This window comes from Trachypithecus francoisi, unplaced genomic scaffold (assembly GCF_009764315.1).
Source record: "Trachypithecus francoisi isolate TF-2019V2 unplaced genomic scaffold, Tfra_2.0 Lachesis_group5, whole genome shotgun sequence".
Lineage (NCBI taxonomy): Eukaryota > Metazoa > Chordata > Mammalia > Primates > Cercopithecidae > Trachypithecus > Trachypithecus francoisi.
Window position 1 is genome coordinate 82,453,576 of NW_022681470.1, and position 27,015 is coordinate 82,480,590.

Sequence of the window (27,015 nt, forward strand, 5' to 3'; positions counted from 1 at the left end):
TTCAATTTCAGAGCCTGCTATTGGTCTATTCAGGGATTCAACTTCTTCCTGGTTTAGTCTTGGGAGACTGTAAGTGTCCAGGAAATTATCCATTTCTTCTAGATTCTCTAGTTTATTTGCGTAGAGGTGTTTATAGTATTCTCTGATGGTAGTTTATATTTCTGTGGGGTTGGTGGTGATATCCCCTTTATCATTTTTTATTGCATCTATTTGATTCTTCTCTCTTTTCTTCTTTATTAGTCTTGCTAGCAGTCTATCAATTTTGTTGATCTTTTCAAAAAACCAACTCCTGGATTCATTGATTTTTTGGTGGGTTTTTTGTGTTTCTATCTCCTTCATTTCTGCTCTGATATTAGTTATTTCTTGCCTTCTGCTAGCTTTTGAATGTGTTTGCTCTTGCTTCTCCAGTTCTTTTCATTGTGATGTTAGAGTGTCAATTTCAGATCATCCAGCTTTCTCTTGTGGGCATTTAGTGCTATAAATTTCCCTCTACACACTGCTTTAAATGTGTCCCAGAGATTCTGATATGTTGTATCTTTGTTCTCATTGGTTTCAAAGAACATCTTTATTTCTGCCTTCATTTCGTTATGTACCCAGTAGTCATTCAGGAGCAGATTATTCAGTTTCCATGTAGTTGAGCGGTTTTGATTGAGTTTCTTAGTCCTGAGTTCTAGTTTGATTGCACTGTGGTCTGAGAGACAGTTTTTTATAATTTCTGTTCTTTTACATTTTCTGAGGAGTGCTTTACTTCCAATTATGTGGTCAATTTTGGAATAAGTGTGATGTGGTGCTGAGAAGAATGTATATTCCTTTTATTTGGGGTGGAGAGTTCTGTAGATGTCTATTAGTCTGCTTCCTGCAGAGATGAGTTCAATTCCTGTATATCCTTGTTCACTTTCTGTCTCATTGATCTGTCTAATGTTGACATGGGGTGTTGAAGTCTCCCATTATCATTGTATGGGAGTCTAAGTCTCTTTGTAAGTCTTTAAGGACTTGCTTTATGAATCTGGGTGCTCCTGTATTGGGTGCATATATATTTAAGATAGTTAGCTCTTCCTGTTGAATTGATCCCTTTACCATTATGTAATGGCCTTCTTTTTCTCTTTTGATCTTTGATGGTTTAAAGTCTGTTTTATCAGATACTAGTATTGCAACCCCTGCTTTTTTTGTTCTCCATTTGCTTGGTAGATCTTCCTCCATCCCTTTATTTTGAGCCTATGTATGTCTCTGCATGTGAGATGGGTCTCCTGAATACAGCAAACTGATGGGTCTTGACTCTTTATCCAGTTTGCCAGTCTGTGTCTTTTAATTGGAGCATTTAGTCCATTTACATTTAAGGTTCATATTGTTATGTGTGAACTTGATCCTGCCATTATGATATTAACTGGTTATTTTGCTCATTAGTTGATGCAGTTTTTCCTAGCCTCGATGGTCTTTACATTTTGGCATGTTTTTGCGATGGCTGGTACCGGTTGTTCCTTTCCATGTTTAGTGCTTCCTTCAGGGTCTCTTGTAAGGCAGACCTGGTGGTGACAAAATCTCTAAGCATTTGCTTATCTGTAAAGGATTTTATTTCTCCTTCACCGATGAAACTTAGTTTGGCTGGATATGAAATTCTGGGTTGAAAATTCTTTTCTTTAAGAACGTTGAATATTGGCCCCCACTCTCTTCTGGCTTGGAGAGTTTCTGCCGAGTGATCTGCTGTTAGTCTGATGCGCTTCCCTTTGTGTGTAACCCGACCTTTCTCTCTGGCTGCCCTTAAGATTCTTTCCTTCATTTCAACTTTGGTGAATCTGGCAATTATGTGTCTTGGAGTTGCTCTTCTTGAGGATTATCTTTGTGGGGTCCTCTGTATTTCCTGAATTTGAATGTTGGCCTGCCCTACTAGGCTGGGGAAGTTCTCCTGGATGATATCCTGAAGAGTGTTTTCCAACTTGGTTCCATTTTCCCCCTCACTTTCAGGCACCCCAATCAGATGTAGATTGGTCTTTTTACATAATCCCATACTTCTTGCAGGCTTTGTTCATTTCTGTTTGGACAAACGGAGGCAAGATGGCGCAGTTCCGGGTTCTTCACTGTCAACTTTCCCGTGCCCGGGAAAGACACAGGTTCACTGCGCAGGCGCAACGAGACCTCCAACGGAGAGGAACCGGAACCCGCCTAGCCACGCCTACCGACCCGCCCCCGTCCTGCCTGTGTCCCGCCCACTGCCCTCCCACTCCCGGGCCAGGACATAAAAGCTGCTCCCGGCGGGCGCGCGGAGCGAACTTCCTTGGCCCCTCCTCGTACGCGGGACCCAGGAACCTCCTCCGAGAGCACCGGAGCGAACTTCCTCGGCCCTCCTCGTGCGCGGGACCCAGGAACCTCGTCCGAGAACAGCGGTGTGAGCTTCCTCGGCCACTCCTTGTACGCGGGACCCAGGAACCTCATCCGAGAACGCCAGAGCAACTTCGTCGGCCTCCGCGGCCGGAGACCGGTGAACCTCGCCCCTCCCTCACATTGGTTTGTAAATAAAGTTTTTTTGCCTTGCCTACTTGCCTTTTCTCTGACATTTGCTCTGGGGGTCACATTAAAGCAAATCAATTTCTTTTTCTTCTTTTTTCTTTAGATTTCTCTTCTCGCTTCATTTCATTTATTTGATCCTCAATCGCTGATACTCTTTCTTCCAGTTGATTTAGTCGGTTAGTGAAGCTTGTGCATTTGTCACGTATTTCTCATGTCATGGTTTTCATCTCTTTCATTTCGTTTATGGAATTCTCTGCATTAATTATTCTAGTTATCAATTCTTCCACTCTTTTTTCAAGATTTTTAGTTTCTTTGCGCTGGGTATGTAATTCCTCCTTTAGCTCTGAGAAGTTTGATGGACTGAAGCCTTCTTCTCTCATCTTGTCAAAGTCATTCTCCATCCACCTTTGGTCCGTTGCTGACGATGAGCTGCGTTCCTTTGGAGGGGGAGATGCACTCTTATTTTTTGAATTTCCAGCTTTTCCGCCCTGTTTTTTCCCCATCTTTGTGGTTTTCTCTGCCTCTGGTCTTTGATGATGGTGACGTACTGATGAAGTTTTCGTGTGAGTGTCCTTCCTGTTTGTTAGTTTTCCTTCTAACAGTCAGTACCCTCAGCTGTAGGTCTGTTGGAGATTGCTTGAGGTCCACTCCAGACCCTGTTTGCCTGGGTATCAGCAGCAGAGTCTGCAGAAGATAGAATATTGCTGAACAGCGAGTGTACCTGTCTGGTTCTTGCTTTGGAAGCTTCCTCTCAGGGGTGTCCTCCACCATTTGAGGTGTGGGGTGTCGGTCTGCCTGTAGTGGGGGTGTCTCCCAGTTAGGCTACTCAGGGGTCAGGGACCCACTTGCGCAGGCAGTCCGTCCATTCTCAGATCTCAACCTCCGTGTTGGGAGATCCACTACTCTCTTCAAAGCTGTTAGACAGAGTCGTTTGCGTCTGCAGAGGTTTCTGCTGCTTTTATTGTTGTTGTTGTTGTTATTTAGCTGTGCCCTGTTCCCAGAGGTGGAGTCTACAGAGACAGGCAGGCCTCCTTGATCTGCTGTGAGCTCCACCCAGTTCGAGCTTCCCAGCGGCTTTGTTTACCTACTTAAGCCTCAGCAATGGCCAGCGCCCTTCCCTCAGCCTGGCTGCCGCCTTGCCATTAGATCGCAGACTGCCGTGCTAGCAATGAGGGAGGCTCCTTGGGCCTGGGGACCCTCCCAGCCAGGTGTGGGATATAATCTCCTGGTATGCCCGTTTGCTAAGACCCTTGGTAAAGCGCAGTATTGGGGTGGGAGTTACCCGATTTTCCGGGTGTTTTGTGTCTCAGTTCCCCTGGCTAGGAAAAGGGATTCCCTTCCCCCTTGTGCTTCCCAGGTGAGGCGATGCCTCACTGCTTCAGTTGTCACTGGTTGGGCTGCAGCAGCTGACCAGCACCAATTGTCCGGCACTCCCTAGTGAGATGAACCAAGTACCTTAGTTGAAAATGCAGAAATCACCTGTCTTCTGTGTCGCTCGCGCTGGGAGCTGGAGACTGGAGCTGCTCCTATTCGGCCATCTTGCTCCGCCCGCTCCCACGCTTGTCATTTTCAAAATTTGTTTTCTGGTTGTTTTGTGGTCTTCTCTTCCTTCTTTCCTTCCCTCTTGTCTTCTTTTTACTGAAGGTGATTTTCTTTGGTGACATTTTGTAATTTATTGCTTTTTCTTTTTTATGTATCCATTTTATCTTTTTGGATTTGAGGTTACCATGAGGATTGCAAATAATACCATTTAACTGTTATTTTAAATTGATGACAACATAATACTGATTGCATAAACAAACAAACAAATGAGCAAAAACAAAGCTAATAAAAACTCTACACTTTAACTTTGTCCCCCTTTTTAACTTTTTGTTTCTTTCCATTTATACCATATTGTACCATCTATGTCTTGAAAGGTTGTTCTAGTTATTTTTTATTACTTTGTTTTTTCGCCTTTCTACTTAAGGTATGAGTAGTTTACACACCACAATTACAGCATTACAATATTTTATGTTTTTCTGATTGATGGACTCTCTTCAACATTTCTTGTATAACAGATGTCATCTTGTTGAAATCCCTCAGCTTTTGTTTTGAAAATATTTATGTCCCCTTCCTGTTTGAAGGATATTTTGGACAGATATACTATACTAGGGTAAAAGCTTTTTTCCCTTCTGCAGTTCAAATAATTCATGCCACTCTCTCTTGGCCTATAAGGTTTCCTCTGGAAAGTCTACTGCTGGATATATTGGAGTTCCATTGTGTTTTATTTGTTTCTCTCCTCTTGCTACTTTTAGGGTCCTTTCTTTATCCTTGAATTTTGGAAGTTTGAATATCAAATGCTTTGAGAAGAACCCCTCTTCTTTGGGTTACATCTGTTTGGTGTTCTGTAACCTTCTTGTACTTTAATACTGATATCTTTCTCTAGGTTTGAGAAATTTTCTGTTATTATCCATTTCAACCCCTATCTTCATCTCTACCTTCTCTTTAAGGCCAGTAACTGTTAGCTTTCCTATTTTTAGGGTATGTTTTATTTTTCTAGCTGCTATTTTCTAGATCTTGTAGGCATGCTTTTTTTTTATTCTTTTTTTCTGATGCCTCATCTGTATTTTTCAAATAACCTGTCTTCAAGCTCACTAATTCTTTTCTGCTTGATCAATTCTGCTGCTAAGAGACTCTGATGCAGTCTTCAGTATGTCAGTTGCATTTTTCCAATCCAGAATTTCTGCTTTATTTTTTTCAGTTATATCAACTTCTTTGTTAAATGTATCTGGAAGGATTCTGAATTCCTTTTCTTTGTTATCTTTAATTTCTTTGAGTTTCCTTAACATAGGTATTTTGAATTCTCTACCTGAAAAGTCACATATCTCTGTCACTTTGGGGTTGGTCCCTAGAGCCTTATTTAGTTTATTTGGTAAGATTTTGTTTTCCTGGGTGGTCTTGTGGCTTTGTCGGTGTTGGCATTGAAGAGTTATGTATTTATCGTAGTTTTACAGTCTGGGCTTGTTTGAACTTACCATTCTTGGGCAGGCCTTCCAGGCATTTTAAGAAACTTGGCTGTTACTTTCTATGTTATTGCTCACTGCAGCTGTATTTTCATTAGGGGGTACCCAAAGCTCAGTAATGCTGTGATTCTTGCAGACATATAGAGGCGCCACCTTGGTGGTCTTGGATATGATTCAGAAGAATTCTCCAGATTGCCAAGCAGAGATTCTTATTCCCTTACTTTTTCCCAAACAATGGAGTCACTTTCTGTGTGCTGAGCTGCCTGGAACTGGTGGAGGGGTGACACAGGCATGCACGTGGCCACCATCACTGGAGCTGTGGTGGGTCAGACCTGAAGCCAGCACTGCACTTAGTCTTATGCAAGGCCCACTGTAATCACTGCTTGGCTACTGCCTATGTTTGCTCAAGGCCCTAGGGCTCTATAATCAGCAAGTGGTGAAGCCAGCCAAGCTTGTGTTGTTCCCTTAAGAGTAGTGAGTTCTGGGCCAGGCGCGGTGGCTCAAGCCTGTAATCCCAGCACTTTGGGAGGCCGAGACGGGCGGATCACGAGGTCAGGAGATCGAGACCATCCTGGCTAACACGGTGAAACCCCGTCTCTACTAAAAAAATACAAAAAATTAGCCGGGCGAGATGGCGGGCGCCTGTAGTCCCAGCTACTCGGGAGGCTGAGGCGAGAGAATAGTGTAAACCCGGGAGGCGGAGCTTGCAGTGAGCTGAGATCCGGCCACTGCACTCCAGCCTGGGCGACAGAGCGAGACTCCGTCTCAAAAAAAAAAAAAAAAAAGAGTAGTGAGTTCCCCCTGGGCTCTGGGCGGTCCAGAGATGCCATCTGGTAACCAGTACCTATAGTCAGAAACCTTAGAAATATACTTCTCTATTCTACTACACCTGAGCTGGCACTGAAACCACAAGACACAGTCTTTCCCACTCTTCCTTTCCCTTTCCACAGGCAGAGGAGTCTTTCTCCATGGCCGTCACCACCGCAGGTCCATAAGGAGTACTGCCAGGGTACAGCTGATGTTCACTTAAGCCCAAGGGCTCTTTAGGTAGCTTATAGTAAATGCTGCCAGGCTTTGGACTCACCCTTCAGGGTAGTGGACTCCATTCTAGCCCAGGGCAGGTCCAGAAATGCCATCCAATAGGCAAGGCCTAAAATCAGAGACCCCAAGCACCTGCTTGGTGCTCTACTCCATTGTAGCCGAGCTGATACAAGCTGTAAGGCAAAGTCCACTTTACTCTTTCCTGTGCTTTTCTCAAGCAGAAGAAATCTTCCCTCCTAGCCAAAACAGCTGGGAACATGTTGGGTCACATGTGAAGCCAAGACTCTCAGAGTCTCATCCAAGGCCCATGGCATGTTGCTGATTATTCAGGGCCCAAGGGCTGTTTAGTTAGCAGGTGATGAGTCCTGCTAGGACTGGATCTTTCTGTTCAAGGCAGCAGGTTCCCTTCTGACCCAGAGTGTGTCTAGAAATGTCATCCAGGATCTAGGGCCTAGAATGGGGGACTCATGACTCTGCCAGGTGCCCTATCCTACTATGGCTGAGCCAGTATCCAAGTTGTAAGAAAAGTCCTCTTTAGTCTTCCCTCTCCTGTCCTAAAGTGAAAGTAAGGAGTCTCTTTTGGAGCTGGGAGCTGTGCTGCCTGGGTTTGGGGGAGAGGTGATGCAAGCTCTCCTTTAGCTGCTTCAGCTGGAGTCTCAATAGATCATGTGTCCCCCTAGTCCACTGGCTCTGAGCCCAACATGGCACTAGGACTTGCCTAGGACTTGCAGTCTTTATGGCCTCTGCTGCCTTTCAAGTTTGTTTAGAACCCCAGAGCACTTTAGCCCACAGAAGCAAGGCTTACCAAAACTCAAGTTCTGACTGCTAGAATGGGTGATTACCCTCTGGCAAGGGCTAGTCTAAATGTTCCCTCTGTGGGCTTCAGCTGAGTTATGTGCAGTGTTGGCAGCACTGAGTTTCAATGCAAAATCCAACAGTCACTGTGCTCTCTCTCCCCCAAGCACACACATTCTCTTTCTCTGCCACATGTCCACCACAGGGAGTCGCGGAAGGGTGGCTTCGGCAATTCAAGACTGTTTTTCCTACTCTCTTAAGTGTCTCTTTCAGCAATATAAAGTTAAAACCAGGAACTATGAATGCTCACCTTTTTATGAAGATGCTTTTTTCGTAGAGATAGTTGTTAAATTTGGTGTATCTGTGGGGAGCACAATCAGTGGAGGAGTCTATTCAGCCATCTTGCCTTCCTTATCTTTAAGTTGAGAATAATGACAGTGCTACCTTGAAGGGTTTTGTGCTCACTGAGATGATGCATTTAAAGCACAAGTGCTGGCAAAAATAATTGCTTTTTCCCTAACAACGGAGTCTCTCTCTGTGTGCTAAGCTGCCTAGCGCTGGCAGAGGGGTGACACAAGCCCCCTGTGGCCACCATCGCTGGAACTGTAGTGGGTCAGACCTGAAGCCAGCACAGCACTGAGTCTTGTGTAGGTTAACTATTTTTATTAGCACTATTAAGTTGATAAATTCTGCAAAAGTTGAAACAGAATGTTTTTATAAGTCTATAAATTAAATTACTGATTCCATATATTTATACATTGTCAGAACATTAAAGTATAAGCTAGACATGTATCCTAAAATACTAGATTTTAATTTTTGAGATTTTTGGTGTGCATATTCACTTTAATTCATGAACCAAGATTTTTATTCAGGCATTAATTGGTTTTGCTTACTGAACACAAGTAACAGTGGTTGTGATGAGCCCTCTTAAATAACTGTAGGCAATCACAGCTTATACAAAATTTTCTGCCCATATAGGCCCTCTTTTATTGAAATCTGCACTCTGGAGCAAGCATAAGGGGCTGCAGCCAGATTGATTCTGGTTAATAAAAGCCGGTTTACCAAGTCATCATTGAGATAAGCCTTCCAGATATTTCTAGCACATCTTAAGACTATTACTGAGGATCATTACAAACCAATAGCTTTCCATTTATTCATGTATTGAGCACCATTTTGTATCAGGCACTGCTGCTATGTGCTGGTACTACAAAGATGAAAGAAGTATTCCCTACTATTACAGAACTCAAAATCTATTTTAGGAGACAAAAAAAGTAAGGAGATATTACAATGTGATGTATGCTATGATGGGTTGGATGGTATGGCCATATCAAAGAGGACAAATTAACTCAGCCTGGGAGCAATGATAACTGGCCTTGGTCTTGAAAGAGATGTAGGTGTTAGATAGGTAAAAGAGTTAGATTAGAGGAGGATGGGTAGCTGGGAAGAGTATTTTAGGCAAAGGTAAAAAGTACAAAGACATGGAGCCATGAGCAGGTATGGCACATTCTGGATTTGTAAGCAGGATGGTACAGATAAAACAGGTTGCAAATGGGAAAGTGGTGAAAGATGAGATTCTCCAGTCAAGCAGAGGACAGTGGGTGAAAGGCCTTGAATATCACAATGAGTTTTTACTTTTATGATAGCCACTGAAGAATTTTAAATAAGAGAGTGAAATAATTAAATCAGAAATATCTCTCTGGAAAGAAGCATAGAGTGGACTGGGGGCAATGAGAATAGATGTTTAAAAATCAGTTAAAAGACTAGAAATATTGGAGGCTAAAGTAAGGCCATGAGGAAGATGAAAGAAGGTAGAGCTTGGAGCATCAGATAGGAAGTAGAGAATAAAAGAAAGAGGTCCCGGGTTATGCCTAGATATGTTTGGTTCATATTGAAAATCTAATACTTATGGGACATTCAAGTGAACATCTTCAATTAGCAACTGGGTATGTAGATCCCGGGCAGAGAGAAGTAATCTGAGCTGAAGAGCAAGTATGTCTGTATCAAATAGCTCAAGAAGAGCATAATGAGTAGGAAAAGTGATGGGGTTGGAACTCAACAGATGTCAGCATTAAAATGTATGGGTCAAAGAGGGACTTTTGATGGAAAATAATAAGATGTAGCTGAGGGGTGAAAGAGAGTGAAATTTCAGAAGTCAAAATGAAGGACAGAGTCAACCAAATCAAATGCTATGGAAATATCACGTAACACAAAGACTGAAAAGCTCCCAGTAAATTTGGTAATAGTCAGGGCCAGGTGGCAGAACACAAGATGACTGAGAGATACAAAGAATCTGACTTCACAAGTTCTTTTCAAGAACTTTGTGGAGAGAAGACAAGCAAGTAGACAGTAGATACAGTAGAACAAAAGGAGATGGAGGGCTTCTTATATTGTTATAATGAGAGAAATTTAGGGGGAGGCCTATTGCAAGGGAGAGATTGAAGTTACAAGAGAGTAATAAATAAATTTCAAGAGTATCTTAGTCTGGCATAAGTTAATGGGTATCTCTTCCTCTGAAAAGAAGGAAAGGATTGAGACTGGTGTTAAGGCCTCTAAGTTGTAGAAAGGAGTGAGAAATGTAGAAATTCTCTGTACAGTGAATGTAATCTGTGATATGGTAACTTAGTCTATAAAGTGATAACTCCACCCATAGGGAAATAAGAGCAGAAAGTCAGAAGTACGGGAAAGCAATGTTGATAATACCAAAATACAATACTTTATTATTGATCAAGAATAAAATGATATATGTGTGTCTAAGGGTGGGGTTTTCTTGTTTGTTTTGGTTTTGGCTTCATTTGTTTTAGTTTAGCTTTATTAAACTTTGTTTTTTTTTTAGCAATTTAAGTATCACTTTCATTAAGCATGGAATGTTATTTTGACTGATACTGCTATATATACTATAACTAATATTGTGACTTTTGTTTATAAGTATAGGTCAAAATGAGGATGTAATTCATATCATGATTAAATATATATTCTGAATTGCATTTCTTTTGATTCTGGACAGGATTACCTTGAAGTTAAAAGATTAATTTTCCCAAGATTTTACTTTCTTAGCAATGCTGAACTTCTTGATATTCTAGCTGATAGCAGAAATCCTGAGTCTGTACAGGTAATAACATCTTTCTCTGCTCAGCAATATTATATTAGCGATATTCAGATCACAATTCAATAATATTACTGACATTTGTTTCTGGTTCACAGCCTCATCTTGTGAAATGTTTTGAAAATGTAAAACAATTATTGATATGGAAACAAGACATTGGCCCTCCTGCTGTAAAAATGCTAATATCTGCTGAAGGGGAAGGTCTCGTGCTGCCAAAGTATGATAAATGTTACAAACTGTTTAGATTCTATACAACCTCATTATTTAAAATCTCTGCTTTGAAATTTTTGATATATTATACAAGTGCGCTAAGCAAACTATTTCTTCAAAGATTATAGCCTTATGTAAATATACTTTTGCCTTTCCATATTCCCTACAATACATAATCTCACCTTTGCTCTAATTAAAGGTTGAGAAAGTAGTTTTCAAACTCCCGGGTGCATTCTAATTTGTGCTTACGTTTGGTTCTGTCATTAAATTCTGCCTTAAGTTTCCCACTCTCTTTTTAGTGCTTTCCCCCTTTTTGGTTTTATTATATGAATATAGATAAGAAGAAAATTTGCTATTTGGAGTTGTTGATGCAACTCCCACTACTGCTTCTGCTGATCTCTGGTTTCATTATGGTCTGCTCCCAGGCAATAAAGACAAACTAGGTCCTTCCATTACACTAATTCAATTTGCCAGCCCCAGCAAGGGCTCTCTAACCTTTGGCAAGTGGTCCTGATGTAAGTTGATTTTTTAAAAAAATGCTGTGTCCAACCCTTCTTATCTACCAAAATCCCAATTCCAACCCTGCTGTTTAAAAGATCCAGTGAGGAAGGCCGCGTGCGGTGGCTCATGCCTGTAATCCCAACATTTTGGGAGGCCGAGGCAGGTGAATTACCTGAGGTCAGGAATTTGAGACCAGCCTGACTAACATGGTGAAACACCATCTCTACTAAAAATACAAAAATTAGCTGAGCATGGTGGCAGGAGCCTGTAATCCCAGCTACTTGGGGGGCTGAGGCAGGAGAATCATTTGAACCCAGGAGGCGGAGGTTACAGTGACCCATGATGGCACCATTGCACTCTAGCCTGGGCGACAGAACGAGACTCTCTCTCTCAAAAAAAAAAAGAAAAAAAATCCAGTGAGGAATCCAAAACTGTTTTATAACACAATTTGTTTATCTTGTAAATACCATTTTACATGAAACTTATTTATTGTTTAAATTCATGATTTTGATATCAGAATTTCCTAAAGCACATTCATATGTTTTCTGCATAGTTTTCTAAATTAAGATCTAGAAAAACCAAAAGGCAGTAGTAGTCCTTTGACTCATGAATATTATTAAAGTATATAGAAAATTTAGTCTACAGGCTTGTCAAAGGACTGAAACATGAATTAAAAAATAATTCTTCATGATACTACTTTTGAAACTAATTTTAGGAAAATTCGTGTAAGAAGCGCTGTAGAACAGTGGCTGGTAAATGTAGAAAAAAGCATGTTCGATGTGCTAAAAAAGTAAGTACAATTTTCAAATCCTAAAATTATGTATTATATATATATATATAATGATGATGGCACATGATGACTAAATGGAAAATAATCGCTTTTACAGTGTAACTGTCAGTTTGAGAGTGTTTACATGGACAACCTTCAGATGGCTGTTGTGTACATTGTAATTCAGCTGTATCAGGAAACTGTTCAGGATCTGAACTCTGCTCAATAGGGCTCCCATTTCAGCACACCTCTCCACTTTGCATTTTGGTTCTACTTTTACTTCCTAGGATTGTTTACTTGGTTTAGTCTTTCTAACATTCTCCTTTTCATATTTAAGTCTATCATTGCATCTGTTTAGAATGAAGGAAAAAACCTCAGAGTGTGAACTTTTAAAACTAACTTGACTAGAACTGTTATATTGTATTTCTAATTATTCATTGTTGGTTATAGAAAGGCTATTGACTTTTAGGTTTTCATATCTATAGTTGTTAATATTATTCTGAAGGCCAATACAAGGTTTCTAGAACAGAGAAGATTATTATTTACTTACATAAATAACCATTCTGGCTCTCCTTTTCCTCAACTCTCATAACCACCCAGTGGGTTCACCTTACCTGCTGCCTGGACAGAGCCAATTTATCAAGACAGGGGAATTGCAATGGAGAAAGAGTAATTCACACAGAGCCAGCTGTGTAGGAGACTGGAGTGTTATTATTAATCAAATCAGTCTTCCAGAGAATTCGGGGATCAGAGTTTTTAAGGATAATTTGGCAGGTGGGGGCTCCGGAAGTGGGGAGTGCTGATTGGAGGGGTTGAAGATGGTGTCCTGGGGGTGTCAAAGTGAGCTTTTCTTGCTGTCTTCTGTTCCTGGATGGGATCCCAGAACTGGTTGAGCCAGATTACTGGACTGGGTAGTGTCAGCTGATCCATCAAGTGCAGGGTCTGCAAAATATCTCAAGCACTGATCTTAGGTTTTACAATAGTGATATTATTCTCGGGAACAATTTTGGGAGGTTCAGACTCTTGCAGCACGAGGCTGCATGACCCCTAAACCATAATTTCTGATCTTGTAGATAATTTGTTAGTCCTACGAAGGCAGACTGGTCTCTAGGCAAGACAGGAGTCTTCAGGAAAGGGCTACTGCCGGTTTTGTTTGAGTCAAATTGTCAACTAAATTCCTTCCCAAGATTGGTTCAGCCTACACCCAGGAATGAACAAGGACAGTTTAAGGGTTAGAAGCAAGATGAAGTTAGTTGCGTCTGATCTCTTTCACTGTCATAATTTCCTAAGTTACAATTTTTGCAAATGCAGTTTCAAACTTATCCCTGGGGTGATGTGATAGCAACCAGAGTTATCTTGTATGTAAAGAGAGACTTCTGTAGGCAAGAAACCCTGAAAAAATGAATCTGGGCATTTAAGTAAAAAAGACAAGCAGTTTTTCAATTGTCCTGGGATTTTTCTGGTTAGACAATTACATCATTTGCTAATAATGATAGTCCTATCTCTTCCTTTGCAATTCTTTTTAAAATGCCATTTTTCATGTTGTTTTAGTTGCAAATTTTATTTAACATTGAAAAGTACAACTGACATATTCCTTTTTTTTTCTTAATTTATTGGAAAAGCTTCTAGTGTTTGACCATAATGCATAGGTTTCTGGAATATACACCTCATCAAACTAAAGATAATTTCATTCTATTCATAGTTTGCGGAGTTTTTTTTTTTTTTTTTAAATTATACTTTAAGTTCTAGGGTACATGTGCATAACGTGCAGGTTTGTTACATATGTATACTTATGCCATGTTGCTGTGCTGCACCCATCAACTCGTCAGCACCCATCTATTCATCATTTATATCATGTATAACTCCCCAATGCAATCCCTCCCTCCTCCCCCCTCCCCATGATAGGCCTCAGTGTGTGATGTTCCCCTTCCCGAGTCCAAGTGCTCTCATTGTTCAGTTCCCACCTATGAGTGAGAACATGCGGTGTTTGGTTTTCTCTTCTTGTGATAGTTTGCTAAGAATGATGGTTTCCAGCTGCATCCATGTCCCTACAAAGGATGCAAACTCATCCTTTTTTATGGCTGCATAGTATTCCATGGTGTATATGTGCCACATTTTCTTAATCCAGTCTGTCACAGATGGACATTTGGGTTGATTCCAAGTCTTGCTATTGTGAATAGTGCTGCAATAAACATACGTGTGCATGTGTCTTTGTAGTAGAATAATTTATAATCCTTTGGGTATATACCCAGTAGTGGGATGGCTGGGTCATATGGTACATCTAGTTCTAGATCCTTAAGGAATTGCCATACTGTTTTCCATAATGGTTGAACTAGTTTATAATCCCACCAACAGTGTAAAAGTGTTCCTATTTCTCCACATCCTCTGCAACATCTGTTGTTTCCTGACTTCTTAATGATTGCCATTCTAACTGGTGTGAGATGGTATCTCATTGTGGTTTTGATTTGCATTTCTCTGATGGCGAGTGATGATGAGCATTTTTTCATGTGTCTGTTGGCTGTATGAATGTCTTCTTTTGAGAAATGTCTGTCATATCCTTTGCCCACTTTTTGATGGGGTTGTTTGATTTTTTCTTGTAAATTGTTTGAGTTCTTTGTAGATTCTGGATATTAGCCCTTTGTCAGATGAGTAGATTGCAAAAATGTTCTCCCCATTCTGTAGTTGCCCGTTCACTCTGATGGTAGTTTCTTTTGCTCTGCAAAAGCTCTTAGTTTTATTAGATCCCATTTGTCAATTCTGGCTTTTGCTGCCGTTGCTTTTGGTGTTTTAGACATGAAGTCCTTGCCCATGCCTATGTCCTGAATGGTACTACCTAGATTTCTTCTAGGGTTTTTATGGTATTAGGTCTAACATTTAAGTCTCTAATCCATCTTGAATTAATCTTGTATAAGGGGTAAGGAAAGGATCCAGTTTCAGCTTTCTACTTATGGCTAGCCAATTTTCCCAGCACCATTTATTGAATAAGGAATCCTTTCCCCATTTCTTGTTTCTCTCAGGTTTGTCAAAGATCAGATGGCTGTAGATGTGTGGTATTATTTCTGAGGACTCTGTTCTGTTCCATTGGTCTATATCTCTGTTTTGGTACCAGTACCATGCTGTTTTGGTTACTGTAGCCTTGTAGTATAGTTTGAAGTCAGTAGCGTGAAGCCTCCAGCTTTGTTCTTTTGACTTAGGATTGTCTTGGCAATGCGGGCTCTTTTTTGGTTCCATATGATTTAAAGCAGTTTTTTTTCCAATTCTGTGAAGAAAGTCATTGGTAGCTTGATGGGATGGCATTGAATCTATAAATAACCTTGGCAGTATGGCCATTTTCACGATATTGATTCTTCGTATCCATGAGCATGGTATGTTCTTCCATTTGTTAGGGTCCTCTTTGATTTCACTGAGCAGTGGTTTGTAGTTCTCCTTGAAGAGGTCCTTTACATCCCTTGTAAGTTGGATTCCTAGGTATTTTATTCTCTTTGAAGCAATTGTGAATGGAAGTTCATTCCTGATTTGGCTCTCTGCTTGTCTGTTACTGGTGTATAAGATGCTTGTGATTTTTGCACATTAATTTTGTATCCTGAGACTTTGCTGAAGTTGCTTATCAGCTTAAGGAGATTTTGGGCTGAGACGATGGGGTTTTCTAAATATACAATCATGTCATCTGCAAACAGGGACAATTTGACTTCTTCTTTTCCTAACTGGATACCCTTGATTTCTTTCTCTTGCCTGATTGCCCTAGCCAGAACTTCCAACACTATGTTGAATAGGAGTGGTGAGAGAGGGCATCCCTGTCTTGTGCCAGTTTTCAAAGGGAATTTTTCCAGTTTTTGCCCATTCAGTATGATATTGGCTGTGGGTTTGTCATAAATAGCTCTTATTATTTTGAGGTACGTTCCATCAATACCGAATTTATTGAGCGTTTTTAGCATAAAGGGCTGTTGAATTTTGTCAAAAGCCTTTTCTGCATCTATTGAGATAATCATGTGGTTCTTGTCTTTGGTTCTGTTTATATGCTGGATTACGTTTATTGATTTGCGAATGTTGAACCAGCCTTGCATCCCAGGGATGAAGCCCACTTGATCATGGTGGATAAGCTTTTTGATGTGCTGCTGAATCCGTTTGCCAGTATTTTATTGAGATTTTTGCATCGATGTTCATCAGGGATATTGGTCTAAAATTTTCTTTTTTTGTTGTGTCTCTGCCAGGCTTTGGTATCAGGATGATGTTGGCCTCATAAAATGAGTTCGGGAGGATTCCCTCTTTTTCTATTGATTGGAATAGTTTCAGAAGGAATGGTACCAGCTCCTCCTTGTACCTCTGGTAGAATTCAGCTGTGAATCCATCTGGTCCTGGACTTTTTTTGGTGGGTAGGCTATGATTGTTGCCTCAATTTCAGAGCCTGCTATTGGTCTATTCAGGATTCAACTTCTTCCTGGTTTAGTCTTGGGAGAGTGTAAGTGTCCAGGAAATTATCCATTTCTTCTAGATTTTCTAGTTGATTTGCGTAGAGGCGTTTATAGTATTCTCTTATGGTTGTTTGTATTTCTGTGGGGTCAGTGTGATATCCCCTTTATCATTTTTTATTGCGTCTATTTGATTCCTCTCTCTTTTCTTCTTTATTAGTCTTGCTAGCGGTCTGTCAATTTTGTTGATCTTTTCAAAAAACCAACTCCTGGATTCATTGATTTTTTGGAAGGTTTTTTGTGTCTCTATCTCCTTCAGTTCTGCTCTGATCTTAGTTATTTCTTGCCTTCTGCTAGCTTTTGAATGTGTTTGCTCTTGCCTCTCTAGTTCTTTTAATTGTGATGTTAGGGTGTCCATTTTAGATCTTTCCTGCTTTCTCTTGTGGGCATTTAGTCCTATATTCCCTCTCCACACTGCTTTAATGTGTCCCAGAGATTTTGGTATGTTGTATCTTTGTTCTCATTGGTTTCAAAGAACATCTTTATTTCTGCTTTCATTTCGTTATGTACCGTCGTCATTCAGGAGCAGGTTGTTCAGTTTCCATGTAGTTGAGCGGTTTTGATTGAGTTTCTTAGTCCTGAGTTCTAGTTTGATTGCACTGTGGTCTGAGAGACAGTTGTTATAATTTCTGTTCTTGTACATTTGCTGAGGAGTGCTTTACTTCCAATTATGTGGTCAATTTTGGAATAAGTGCGATGTGGTGCTGAGAAGAATGTATATTCTGTTGATTTGGGGTGGAGAGTTCTATAGATGTCTATTAGTTCCGCTTGGTGCAGAGATGAGTTCAATTCCTGGATATCCTTGTTAACTTTCTGTCTCGTTGATCTGTCTAATGTTGACAGTGGAGTGTTGAAGTCTCCCATTATTATTGTATGGGAGTCTAAATCTCTTTGTAGGTCTCTAAGGACTTGCTTTATGAATCTGGGTGCTCCTGTATTGGGTGCATAGATATTTAGGATAGTTAGCTCTTCCTGTTGAATTGATCCCTTTACCATTATGTAATGGCCTTCTTTGTCTCTTTTGATCTTTGATGGTTAAAGTCTGTTTTATCAGAGACTAGGATTGCAACCCCTGCTTTTTTTTGTTCTCCATTTGCTTGGTAGATCTTCCTCCATCCCTTTATTTTAAGCCTATGTATGTCTCTGCATGTGAGATGGGTCTCCTGAATACAGCAGACTGATGGGTCTTGACTCTTTATCCAGTTTGCCAGTCTGTGTCTTTTAATTGGAGCATTTAGTCCATTGACATTTAAGGTTAATATTGTTATGTGTGAACTTGATCCTGTCATTATGATATTAACTGGTTATTTTGCTTGTTAGTTGATGCAGTTTCCTCCTATCCTCGATTGTCTTTACATTTTGGCATGTTTTTGCAATGGCTGGTACCGGTTGTTCCTTTCCATGTTTAGGGCTTCCTTCAGGGTCTCTTGTAAGGCAGGCCTGGTGGTGACAAAATCTCTAAGCATTTGCTTATCTGTAAAGGATTTTATTTCTCCTTCACTGATGAAACTTAGTTTGGCTGGATATGAAATTCTGGGTTTAAAATTCTTTTCTTTAAGAACGTTGAATATTGGCCCCCACTCTCTTCTGGCTTGTAGAGTTTCTGCCAAGAGATCGGCTGTTAGTCTGATGGGCTTCACTTTGTGGATAACCCGACCTTTCTCTCTGGCTGCCCTTAAGATTTTTTCCTTCATTTCAACTTTGGTGAATCTGGCAATTATGTGTCTTGGAGTTGCTCTTCTGGAGGAGTATCTCTGTGGCATTCTCTGTATTTCCTGAATTTGAATGTTGGCCTGCCCTACTAGGTTGGGGAAGTTCTCCTGGATGATATCCTGAAGAGTGTTTTCCAAGTTGGTTCCATTTTCCTCCTCACTTTCAGGCACCCCAATCAGGCGTAGATTTGGTCTTTTTACATAATCCCATACTTCTTGCAGGCTTTGTTCATTTCTTTTTCTTCTTTTTTCTTTTGGTTTCTCTTCTGGCTTCATTTCATTCATTTGTTCCTCAATCGCTGATACTCTTTCTTCCAGTTGATCGAGTCGGTTACTGAAGCTTGTGCATTTGTCACGTATTTCTCGTGTCATGGTTTTCATCTCTGTCATTTCGTTTATGATCTTCTCTGCATTAATTAGTCTAGCTGTCAATTCTTCCACTCTTTTTTCAAGATTTTTAGTTTCTGTGCACTGGGTACGTAATTCCTCCTTTAGCTCTGAGAAGTTTGATGGACTGAAGCCTTCTTCTCTCATCTCGTCAAAGTCATTCTCTGACCAGCTTTAATGCGTTGCTGGCGATGGGCTGCGCTCCTTTGCAGGGGGCGATGCGCTCTTATTTTTTGAATTTCCAGCTTTTCTGCCCTGCTTCTTCCCCATCTTTGTGGTTTTATCTGTCTCTGATCTTTGATGATGGTGACGTACTGATGGGGTTTTGGTATAGGTGTCCTTCCTGTTTGATAGTTCTCCGTCTGACAGTCAGAAGGACTGTCTGTTGGTCTATTGGAGATTGCTTGAGGTCCACTCCAGACCCTGTTTGCCTGGGTATCAGCAGCAGAGGTTGCCAAAGATAGAATATTGCTGAACAGCGAGTGTACCTGTCTGATTCTTTCTTTGGAAGTTTCCTCTCAGGGGTGACTCCACCCTGTGAGGTGTGGGGTGTCAGACTGCCCCTAGTGGGGGATGTCTCCCAGCTAGGCTACTCAAGGTTCAGGGACCCACCTGAGCAGGCATTCTGTCCCTTCTCAGATCTCAACCTCCGCGTTGGGAGATCCGCGGCTCTCCCCAAAGCTGTCAGACAGAGTCGTTCGCGTCTGCACCGGCCCCCGCTGCTTCCCCTATTGGACTTCAGCTGTGGGCTGTCCCCAGAGGTGGATTCTACAGAGACAGGCAGGCTTCTTTGAGCTGCTGTGAGCTCCACCCAGTTCGAGCTTCCCAGCGGCTTTGTTTACCTACTTAAGCCTCAGCAATGGCGGACGCCCCTCCCCCAGCCTCGCTGCCGCCTTGCGGATAGATCGCCGCAGACTGCTGTGTTAGCAGTGAGGGAGGCTCCGTGGGCGTGGGACCCTCCCGGCCAGGTGTGGGATATATTCTCCTGGTGTGCCTGTTTCCTTAAAGCGCAGTATTGGGATAGGAGGTATTCGATTTTCCAGGTGTTGTGTGTCTCAGTTCCCCTGGCTAGGAAAACGAATTTCCTTCCCCTTGCGCTTCCAGGTGAGGTGATGCCTCGCCCTGCTTCAGCTCTTGCTGGTCAGGCTGCAGCAGCTGACCAGCACCGATTTTCCGGCACTCCCTAGTGAGATGACCCCAGTACCTCAGTTGAAAATGCAGAAATCACCGGTCTTCTGTGACGCTCGCGCTGGGAGTTGGAGACTGGAGCTGTTCCTATTCGGCCATCTTGCTCCGCCCTCAGTTTGTGGAGTTTTAAAGAGATTTAATATACTTTTAATTTATAATTGAGAAATAACAATTGTATCTATTATGGCATACATTGTGCTGTTTTGATACATGTTGTTTTAATACATGTATACAATGTAAAATGATTGATTCAAGCTAATTAATATACTCATCACCTCACATGCTTATTTTTTGTGATGAAACCATTTCAAGTTTACTTTTAGCTATTGCAAAACATACATTATTATTAACTATAGTGACCTGCTGTGCAGTAGATCAGTAAAATTTATTCCTAGTCTAACTGAAACTTTGTATCCTTAGACTAACTTCTCCCCTTTCCTCACCCCTCCCCACTTTAACCCCCTGATTAACACCATTCTACTCTCTACTTCTGTGAATAGAGAATGTTTTTTAGATTCTACATGTAAATGAGATCATACAATATTCGTCTTTCTTGGCCTGGCTTATTTCACTTAGCATGCATAATGTCCTCCAGGGTTATCCATGTTGTCACAAGTGATAGAATTTACCTCTTTCTTTGGGAGGCTGAGGTGGGTGGTTCTCCTGAGGTCAGGAGTTTGAGATGAGTCTGGCCAACATGGTGAAACCCTGGCTCTATTAAAAATACAAAATTTAGCCTGGCACGGTGATGCACACCTGTAGTCCCAGCTACTTAGGAGGCTGAGGCAGGAGAATCCCTTAAACCCAGGGCGCGGAGGTTGCAGTGAGCTGAGATTGTGCCACTGCACTCCAGCCTGGGCGACAGAGCAAGATTCCATCTCAAATAAATAAATAATAAATAATTTTTTTCTAAACAGAATGTACAGGTACATTCATCAAATGGAACAGATTGCCGGCAGTACTTTATCTTACCAGAAAACATCAGTAGAAGATTTTTATACTCCTAAGTCATAGTTCTCACCTGGCTGAGTGATTGTCAGACATTAATTGTAAGATGTTTTCTGATTTCATAAAGATTAAAATGTAGAAAAAAATTTCTGTCTTAGAATTGATGAAATAATTATTTTAAAGTTTTCTTCCCTCTCCTTTTATTTTAAAGTTAGTACTGCTTTACTTTAGTTTGGGGCTAGGTTCTTGTGTTCTTTTTGATGGTACTAGTTTTTCTAAAATATCTGGTCATTCTTAGTTATCTTTTCATATTTGTACTGGTGAGTCCCTCTTCTAAAAGCAAATACTAGTTTCTGACTACAACAACCTATATGCTGTGGTTGCAGATGACAAGCAGGACATGTGGTAGGACCTAGTCTGTGAGTAACTTGCCTTTCAGTGCATGAAGTTCCTTCCCATTTCTCCTGGAGGTCACAAACTACTTGTGACACTGTACTGTGCCTCTAGGTCAGCACGTTTTAAATATTCCATATACTTATATCAATGCAAGTGTGCAGTAAGATCTTCATTAAAATATTTTGTCAGAAGAGAAATGTAACTATATGTTGTTTGAGAGATGTATAACAATGAGACAAAAAAAGTTATGAATAAAAGTCATAAGGATTTTTCATGGAACTGCCAACAAAAAGTGTTTAAAAATAAAATTAAGTGCCAAAGGTATTAAATAAAATAAAAAATCATTTGTAATTGATGGAAGAGACATTTCCCACTGATACTGCTTTGAAATGTATAAAAAGTTGTTATAGACATATATCTCCTCATCAGTAATGATAAATAAGAAAACAAAAATAGCATTTGCAAGCATAACAAAAATTAAAAGGTTCAGTACCTCATTTCAAATATTCATATATATTCTAAATGAATTTCAGAATGATACATAAAAAAGAAAGCCAAATTAGAAGAAAATAAAATGAAATTTAGTGTTGAGAATTTCTAAGAGATATAGTATCAATGATTTAAAAAATATATATCATTGACCGATTTGACTATAAGGAAACTTAAAACTCCACATGGAAAAAAATGACAACATTGAAACCTATATACTGTTGGTGCATATACTGTTGTCTTAAATAAAATTGTCTGGATATTTTTCATGAATCCTATTCTGTCCATTATAATTAATTTTAAAAACTAAATACAGGGCTTTACTGTTAAAATTCATCTGGTAGTTTCAGCTGAGTATTCCATTTTGTAGAAATTATTTCAAATATAGATTTTGTCATAAATACTACTAGCAATTCAGAGCTAATATGTGTCATCTCTTTGTGTACATTTTTACCATCTCAGAAACTCAGTGGCCTTATTAGAAAAGTGCAGATAAACTCAAAAAGGAATTTAAGGAATATGGATTATGCTTGAATTAAGGCTCTGTTACCATTAGAACAAAGAAATCAAAGATCTTAAAGGAAAACCCCCCTGTGACCTTGTCATGCTTGGTCATTAAATGGCCACGATCAATGATTAGGTATAAATAACATAAACAAATTTTTTAATTTATAGATTTTTAAGTCAAGGGATTGAAGACTGGAGCTGCCGGATGTTTTCCCAATGGGTGTTATCTCATCCAGGACAAGTGGTACTTACTGTGGTAAGTTAATGCTGCTTTGATGTATGTATACAGGGACACCTTGGAGATATTGCAGGTTCAATTTCAGACCATTGTAATAAAGAAGATATTCCAATAAAGTGAGTCACATGAATTTTTTTTTCCCTAGGGCATATAAAACTTATGTTTACACTGTCCTGTAGTCTGTGTTTTTTTTGTTTTTTTTTTTGTTTTTTCCTGTCACCCAGGCTGGAGTGCAGTGGTACAATCTCAGCTCACTGCAACCTCCGCCTCCCAGGTTCAAGTGATTCTGCTGCTTCAGCCTCCTGATTAGCTGGGACTACAGGTGTGCACCGCCATGCCTGGCTAATTTTTGTATTTTTAGTAGAGATGGGGTTTTGCAATGGTGGCCAGGCTGGTCTTGAACTCCTGACCTCAGATGACCTGCCCACCTCAGCCTCCCAAAGTGCTAAGATTACAGGAGTGAACCACCATGCCTGGCCTCCTGTAGTCTGTTAACTATACAATAACGTTATGTCTAAAAAATGTGCATACCTTAATTAAAAATGCTTTGTTACTAAAAATGCTAACAATCATCTGAGCCTTCAACAAGTCATAATTTTTTTGCTGTTGGAGGGTATATTACCTAGATTTTGATGGCTGCTGACTGATCAGGGTGGTAGTTGCTAAAGGTTAGGATGACTGTGGCAATTTCTTAAAATTAGATAATAATGAAGTTTGCCACATGGCTTGACTCTTCCTTTCCCAAAAGATTTCTTTGTAGTGTGTGATGCTTTCTGCTAGCACTTTACCCACAATGGAAATTCTTTCGAAATTGGAGTCAGTTCTCTCAGACTCTGCCACTGGTTTATCCACTAAGTTTATGTACTATACTAAATCCTTTTTTGTCATTTCAATAATGTTCACAGTAACTTCATCAGGAGTAGATTCTGTCTCAAGAAACAACTTTCTTTGCTTATCCATGAGAGGCAACTTGTCTTCCATTCAAGTTTTGTCATGAGATTGCAGCAATTCCATCATTATCTTCAGGCTCCACTTTTAATTCTAGTTCTCTTGCTATTTCCACCACATCTATAGTTACTTCCACTGAAGTCTTGAACCCCTTAAAGTCGTCCATGAGAGTTGAAATCAACTTCTTTCAAAGTCCCACTAGTGTGGCTATTTTGACCTTCTTCTATGAATCATGAATGTTCTTAATGGCATCTAGGATGGTGAATCCTTTCCAGAAGGTTTTCTATTTACTTTGCCTAGACCCATCAGAGGAATCACTATCTATGGAAGCTATAGCCTTATGAAATGTATTTCTTAAATAATGACTTGAAAGTCAAAAGTACTCCTTGACCCATGGGCTAGAGAATGGATGTTTTGTTATCAGGCATGAAAACAACATTAATCTCCTTGTACATCTCCATCAGAACTCTTGGGTGACTGGATGTGTTGTTAGTGAGCAGTAATATTTTGAAAGAAATCTTTTTTTCTGAAAAGTAGGTCCCAACAGTGGGCTTAAAATATTCAGTAAACCATGCTGAAAACAGATATGCCATCATACAGGCCTTGTTATTCCATTTATAGAGCACGGGCAGAGTAGATTAAGCATAATTCTTAAGGGTCCTAGGATTTTCAAAACGGTAAGTGAACATTGGCTTCAATTTAGAGTCACGGGCTGCATTAGCCTCTAACAAGAGAATCAGCCTGTCATTTGAAGCTTTGAAGCCAGGTACTGACTGCTCTCCAACTACAAAAGTCTTGGATGGCCTCTTCTTCCAACAGAAGGCTATCTCATCTACCTTGAAAATCTGTTGTTCAGTGTATCCACTTTCATCAGTTATGTTAACCTAGGTCTTCTGGATAACTTACTGCAGCTTCCACATCAGCACTTGCTACTTACCTTTGCACCTTTATGTTACTGAGACAGCTTCTTTCCGTAAACCTCATGAGCCAACTTCTGCTAGCTTCAAACTTTTCTTCTGCAGTGTTCCTTATCTCTCTCAGTCTTCACAGAATTGAAAAGAGTTAGAGCCTTGCTTTGGATTAGGCTTTGTCTTAAGGAAATATTATGGCTGGTTTGATCTTCTATTCAGACCACTAAAATTTTCTCCAATAGCAATAAGGCTGTTTTGCTTTCTTATCATTAGTGTGTTCACAGGAGTAGCACTTTTAATTTTCTTCAAGAATTTTTTTCCTTTGCATCCACAACTTGACTATTTGGCAGAAGAGGTCTAGCTTTCAGCCTGTTTTGGCTTTTGGCATGCCTTTCTCATTAAGCTTAATCATCTCTAACTTTTAATTTTAAGAGAAGAGAAGGATGTGCGACACTTCTTTTTACTTGAACACTTAGAGGCCGTTGTAAGGTTATTAGTTGGCCTAAATTAAATATTATTGTGTCTCAGGGATTAGGGAGACCCAAGAAGAGGAGAGAGATGGGGGAATGGCTATTTGGTGAAGAAGATAAGACACAAACAGCATTTATCGATTAAGTTTGCTGTCTTATATGGGCATTATTTGTGGTCCCTCCAGACAATTATAATAGTAGCATCCAAGATCATTAATCACAGATCACCATAACAGATATAGTAATGAAAAGATTGGAAATGTTCTGAGAATTACCAAAATGTGATGCAGAGACATGAAGTGAACACATACTATTGGAAAAATGACACTGATAGACTTGCTCAATGCAGGGTTGCCAGAAATCTTCAATTTGAAAAAAAAAGCAGTATCTGTAAAGTGCAATAAAATGAAACACAATACAAAAAGGTATGCCTGAATAAGTATTTAGTTTGTGGCTACATTGCCAAGAAAGCAACGATTTGGAAAATAAATCATTATGAAGCAAACTGGTATCTGTAGCTTACTTTGAAATGCATAAGATGGGTAGATTCATGACAAATATAGCAAAAAGTTAATTGTAGAATGTAGGTGGTGAATATATAAGTATTCATTGTATAATTCCTTCAACTTCACTATAGTTTTGAAAATCTTTATAATTTTGAATGAAAGTAGAACTATTTTCTTAAGGATGTCACTATATTGTATTGCATTAGTTTTCTACTGTTGTTATTAAAAAGTTACGAAAAATTTGGTGGCTTAAAACAACGCAGCTTTATTATCTTATAGTTCAGTAGGTTAGAAGGCCAACTGACAGGTCTCTGTGGGCTAAGATCAAGGTGTCAGCAAAGCTGTGTTCCTTTCTAGAGGCTCTTGGGGAAAATCTGTTTCTTTGCCTTTTCAGCTTCCAGAGGCCATTGGCATTCCTTGGCTCACAGCCCATTCCTCCATTTTCAAAGTCAGCAATGTGCATCTCTCTGACTTTTCTTCAGTAGTCCTAGCTCCCTCTGTTCACAGGTGGAAAAAGTTACCCAGTTTTATGATTATGTGTGTTTTATGGATACACATTTGACCCACTCAGATAATCCAGAATAATCTCTTTAGCTCAATTTTCTTAATTCAATTCCATCTGAAAAGTCCCTTTTGCCATTTAAGGTGACATATTCACAGGTTCTGGGAATTAGGAAATTACTTTGTAGAGAGCCATTATTCTGCCTACTACGTGTATATTTGCTAGAGTTAATTATTGTTTTTCTGGGTCTCATAAGAGAGAGGGAAAACTAGGAAGTTGTGATGTCAGTAAAACAAAAATTGGCAGTTATTTTGAGAAGTGTGGTTGGAGCCAGGGGAGTGATAAAATTTCCCGTATCAGCATGTGTAGAATAAGAGAAGAGGGACGAGGAAAGACCTCAAGAAACATGAACAGCTAAGGAATAAGCAAAAGAAAAGGACTGAAAAACAGTGGCCAAAAAAGAAAAAAAAATTAGAGTTGTCATGGAAGCTAAAGAGGAAGAAAGGTGTGTTTTTGTTTGTTTCTTTGATTTTTCTCTAGAAAAACTGAGTAATCATTTTTAAAAGTGAGTGGCCATCATTTTAAAAGATCTATAAACTATATTATATCTGTCAACAGTCATTTTCTGGAGTGATGAAGATACAAGTCATATTGCCAGGAGGTACCATTATCAAGTTTTTTTTTCATCAACTTTTATTTTAAGTTCAGGGGTACATGTGCAGGATGTGCAGGTTTGTTACATAGGTAAAGGTGTGCCATGCTGCTTTGCTGTACAGATCATCCCATCACTAGGTATTAAGCCCAGCACCCATTAGCTATTCTTCCTGATGCTCTCCCTCCCTCCACCCATGCAACAGGCCCCAGTGTGTGTTGTTCCTGCCACCCTTCCACCCCATGTGTCTGTGTGTTCTCATCATTCAGCTCCCATTTATAAGTGAGAACATATGGTGTTTGGTTTTCTGTTCCTGCATTAGTTTGCTGGGGGTAACGGCTTCCAGATCCATCTGTGTCCCTGCAAAGGACATGATCTCATTCTTTTTATGGCTTCATAGTATTCCATGATGTATGCGTACCACGTTTTCTTTATCCACTCTATTATTGATGGGCATTTGTGTTGATTCCATGTCTTTGCTATTGTGAATAGTACTGCAATGAATATACATGTGTGCATGTATCTTTATAATAGAATGATTTATATTTTTTGAGTATGTACCCAGCAATGGGATTGCTGGATCAAATGGTATTTCTGCCTCTAGGTCTTTGAGGAATCACCACACTATCTTCCACAATGTTAAACTGATTTACACTCCCACCAGGCAGTGTAGCAGTGTATAAATGTTCCCTTTTCTCCACAACCTCACCAGCATCTATTTTTTTACTTTTTAACAATAGCCATTCTGATTAGTGTGAGATGGTAT

At 40.0% G+C, this 27,015-nt stretch overlaps 1 protein-coding gene across 1 annotated transcript in view; it reads left to right on the forward strand.

Moving 5' to 3' along the window:
* The window catches only part of DNAH14 (dynein axonemal heavy chain 14), a 604,313-nt gene that overhangs the window by 181,732 nt on the left and 395,566 nt on the right, over positions 1 to 27,015 (forward strand). The window contains exons 24-27 of the mRNA XM_033199195.1: positions 10,348 to 10,452; positions 10,545 to 10,663; positions 11,873 to 11,947; positions 22,191 to 22,278. Coding sequence (XP_033055086.1) covers positions 10,348 to 10,452; positions 10,545 to 10,663; positions 11,873 to 11,947; positions 22,191 to 22,278 — 387 coding nt within the window. The remainder of the gene's footprint in view (positions 1 to 10,347; positions 10,453 to 10,544; positions 10,664 to 11,872; positions 11,948 to 22,190; positions 22,279 to 27,015) is intronic.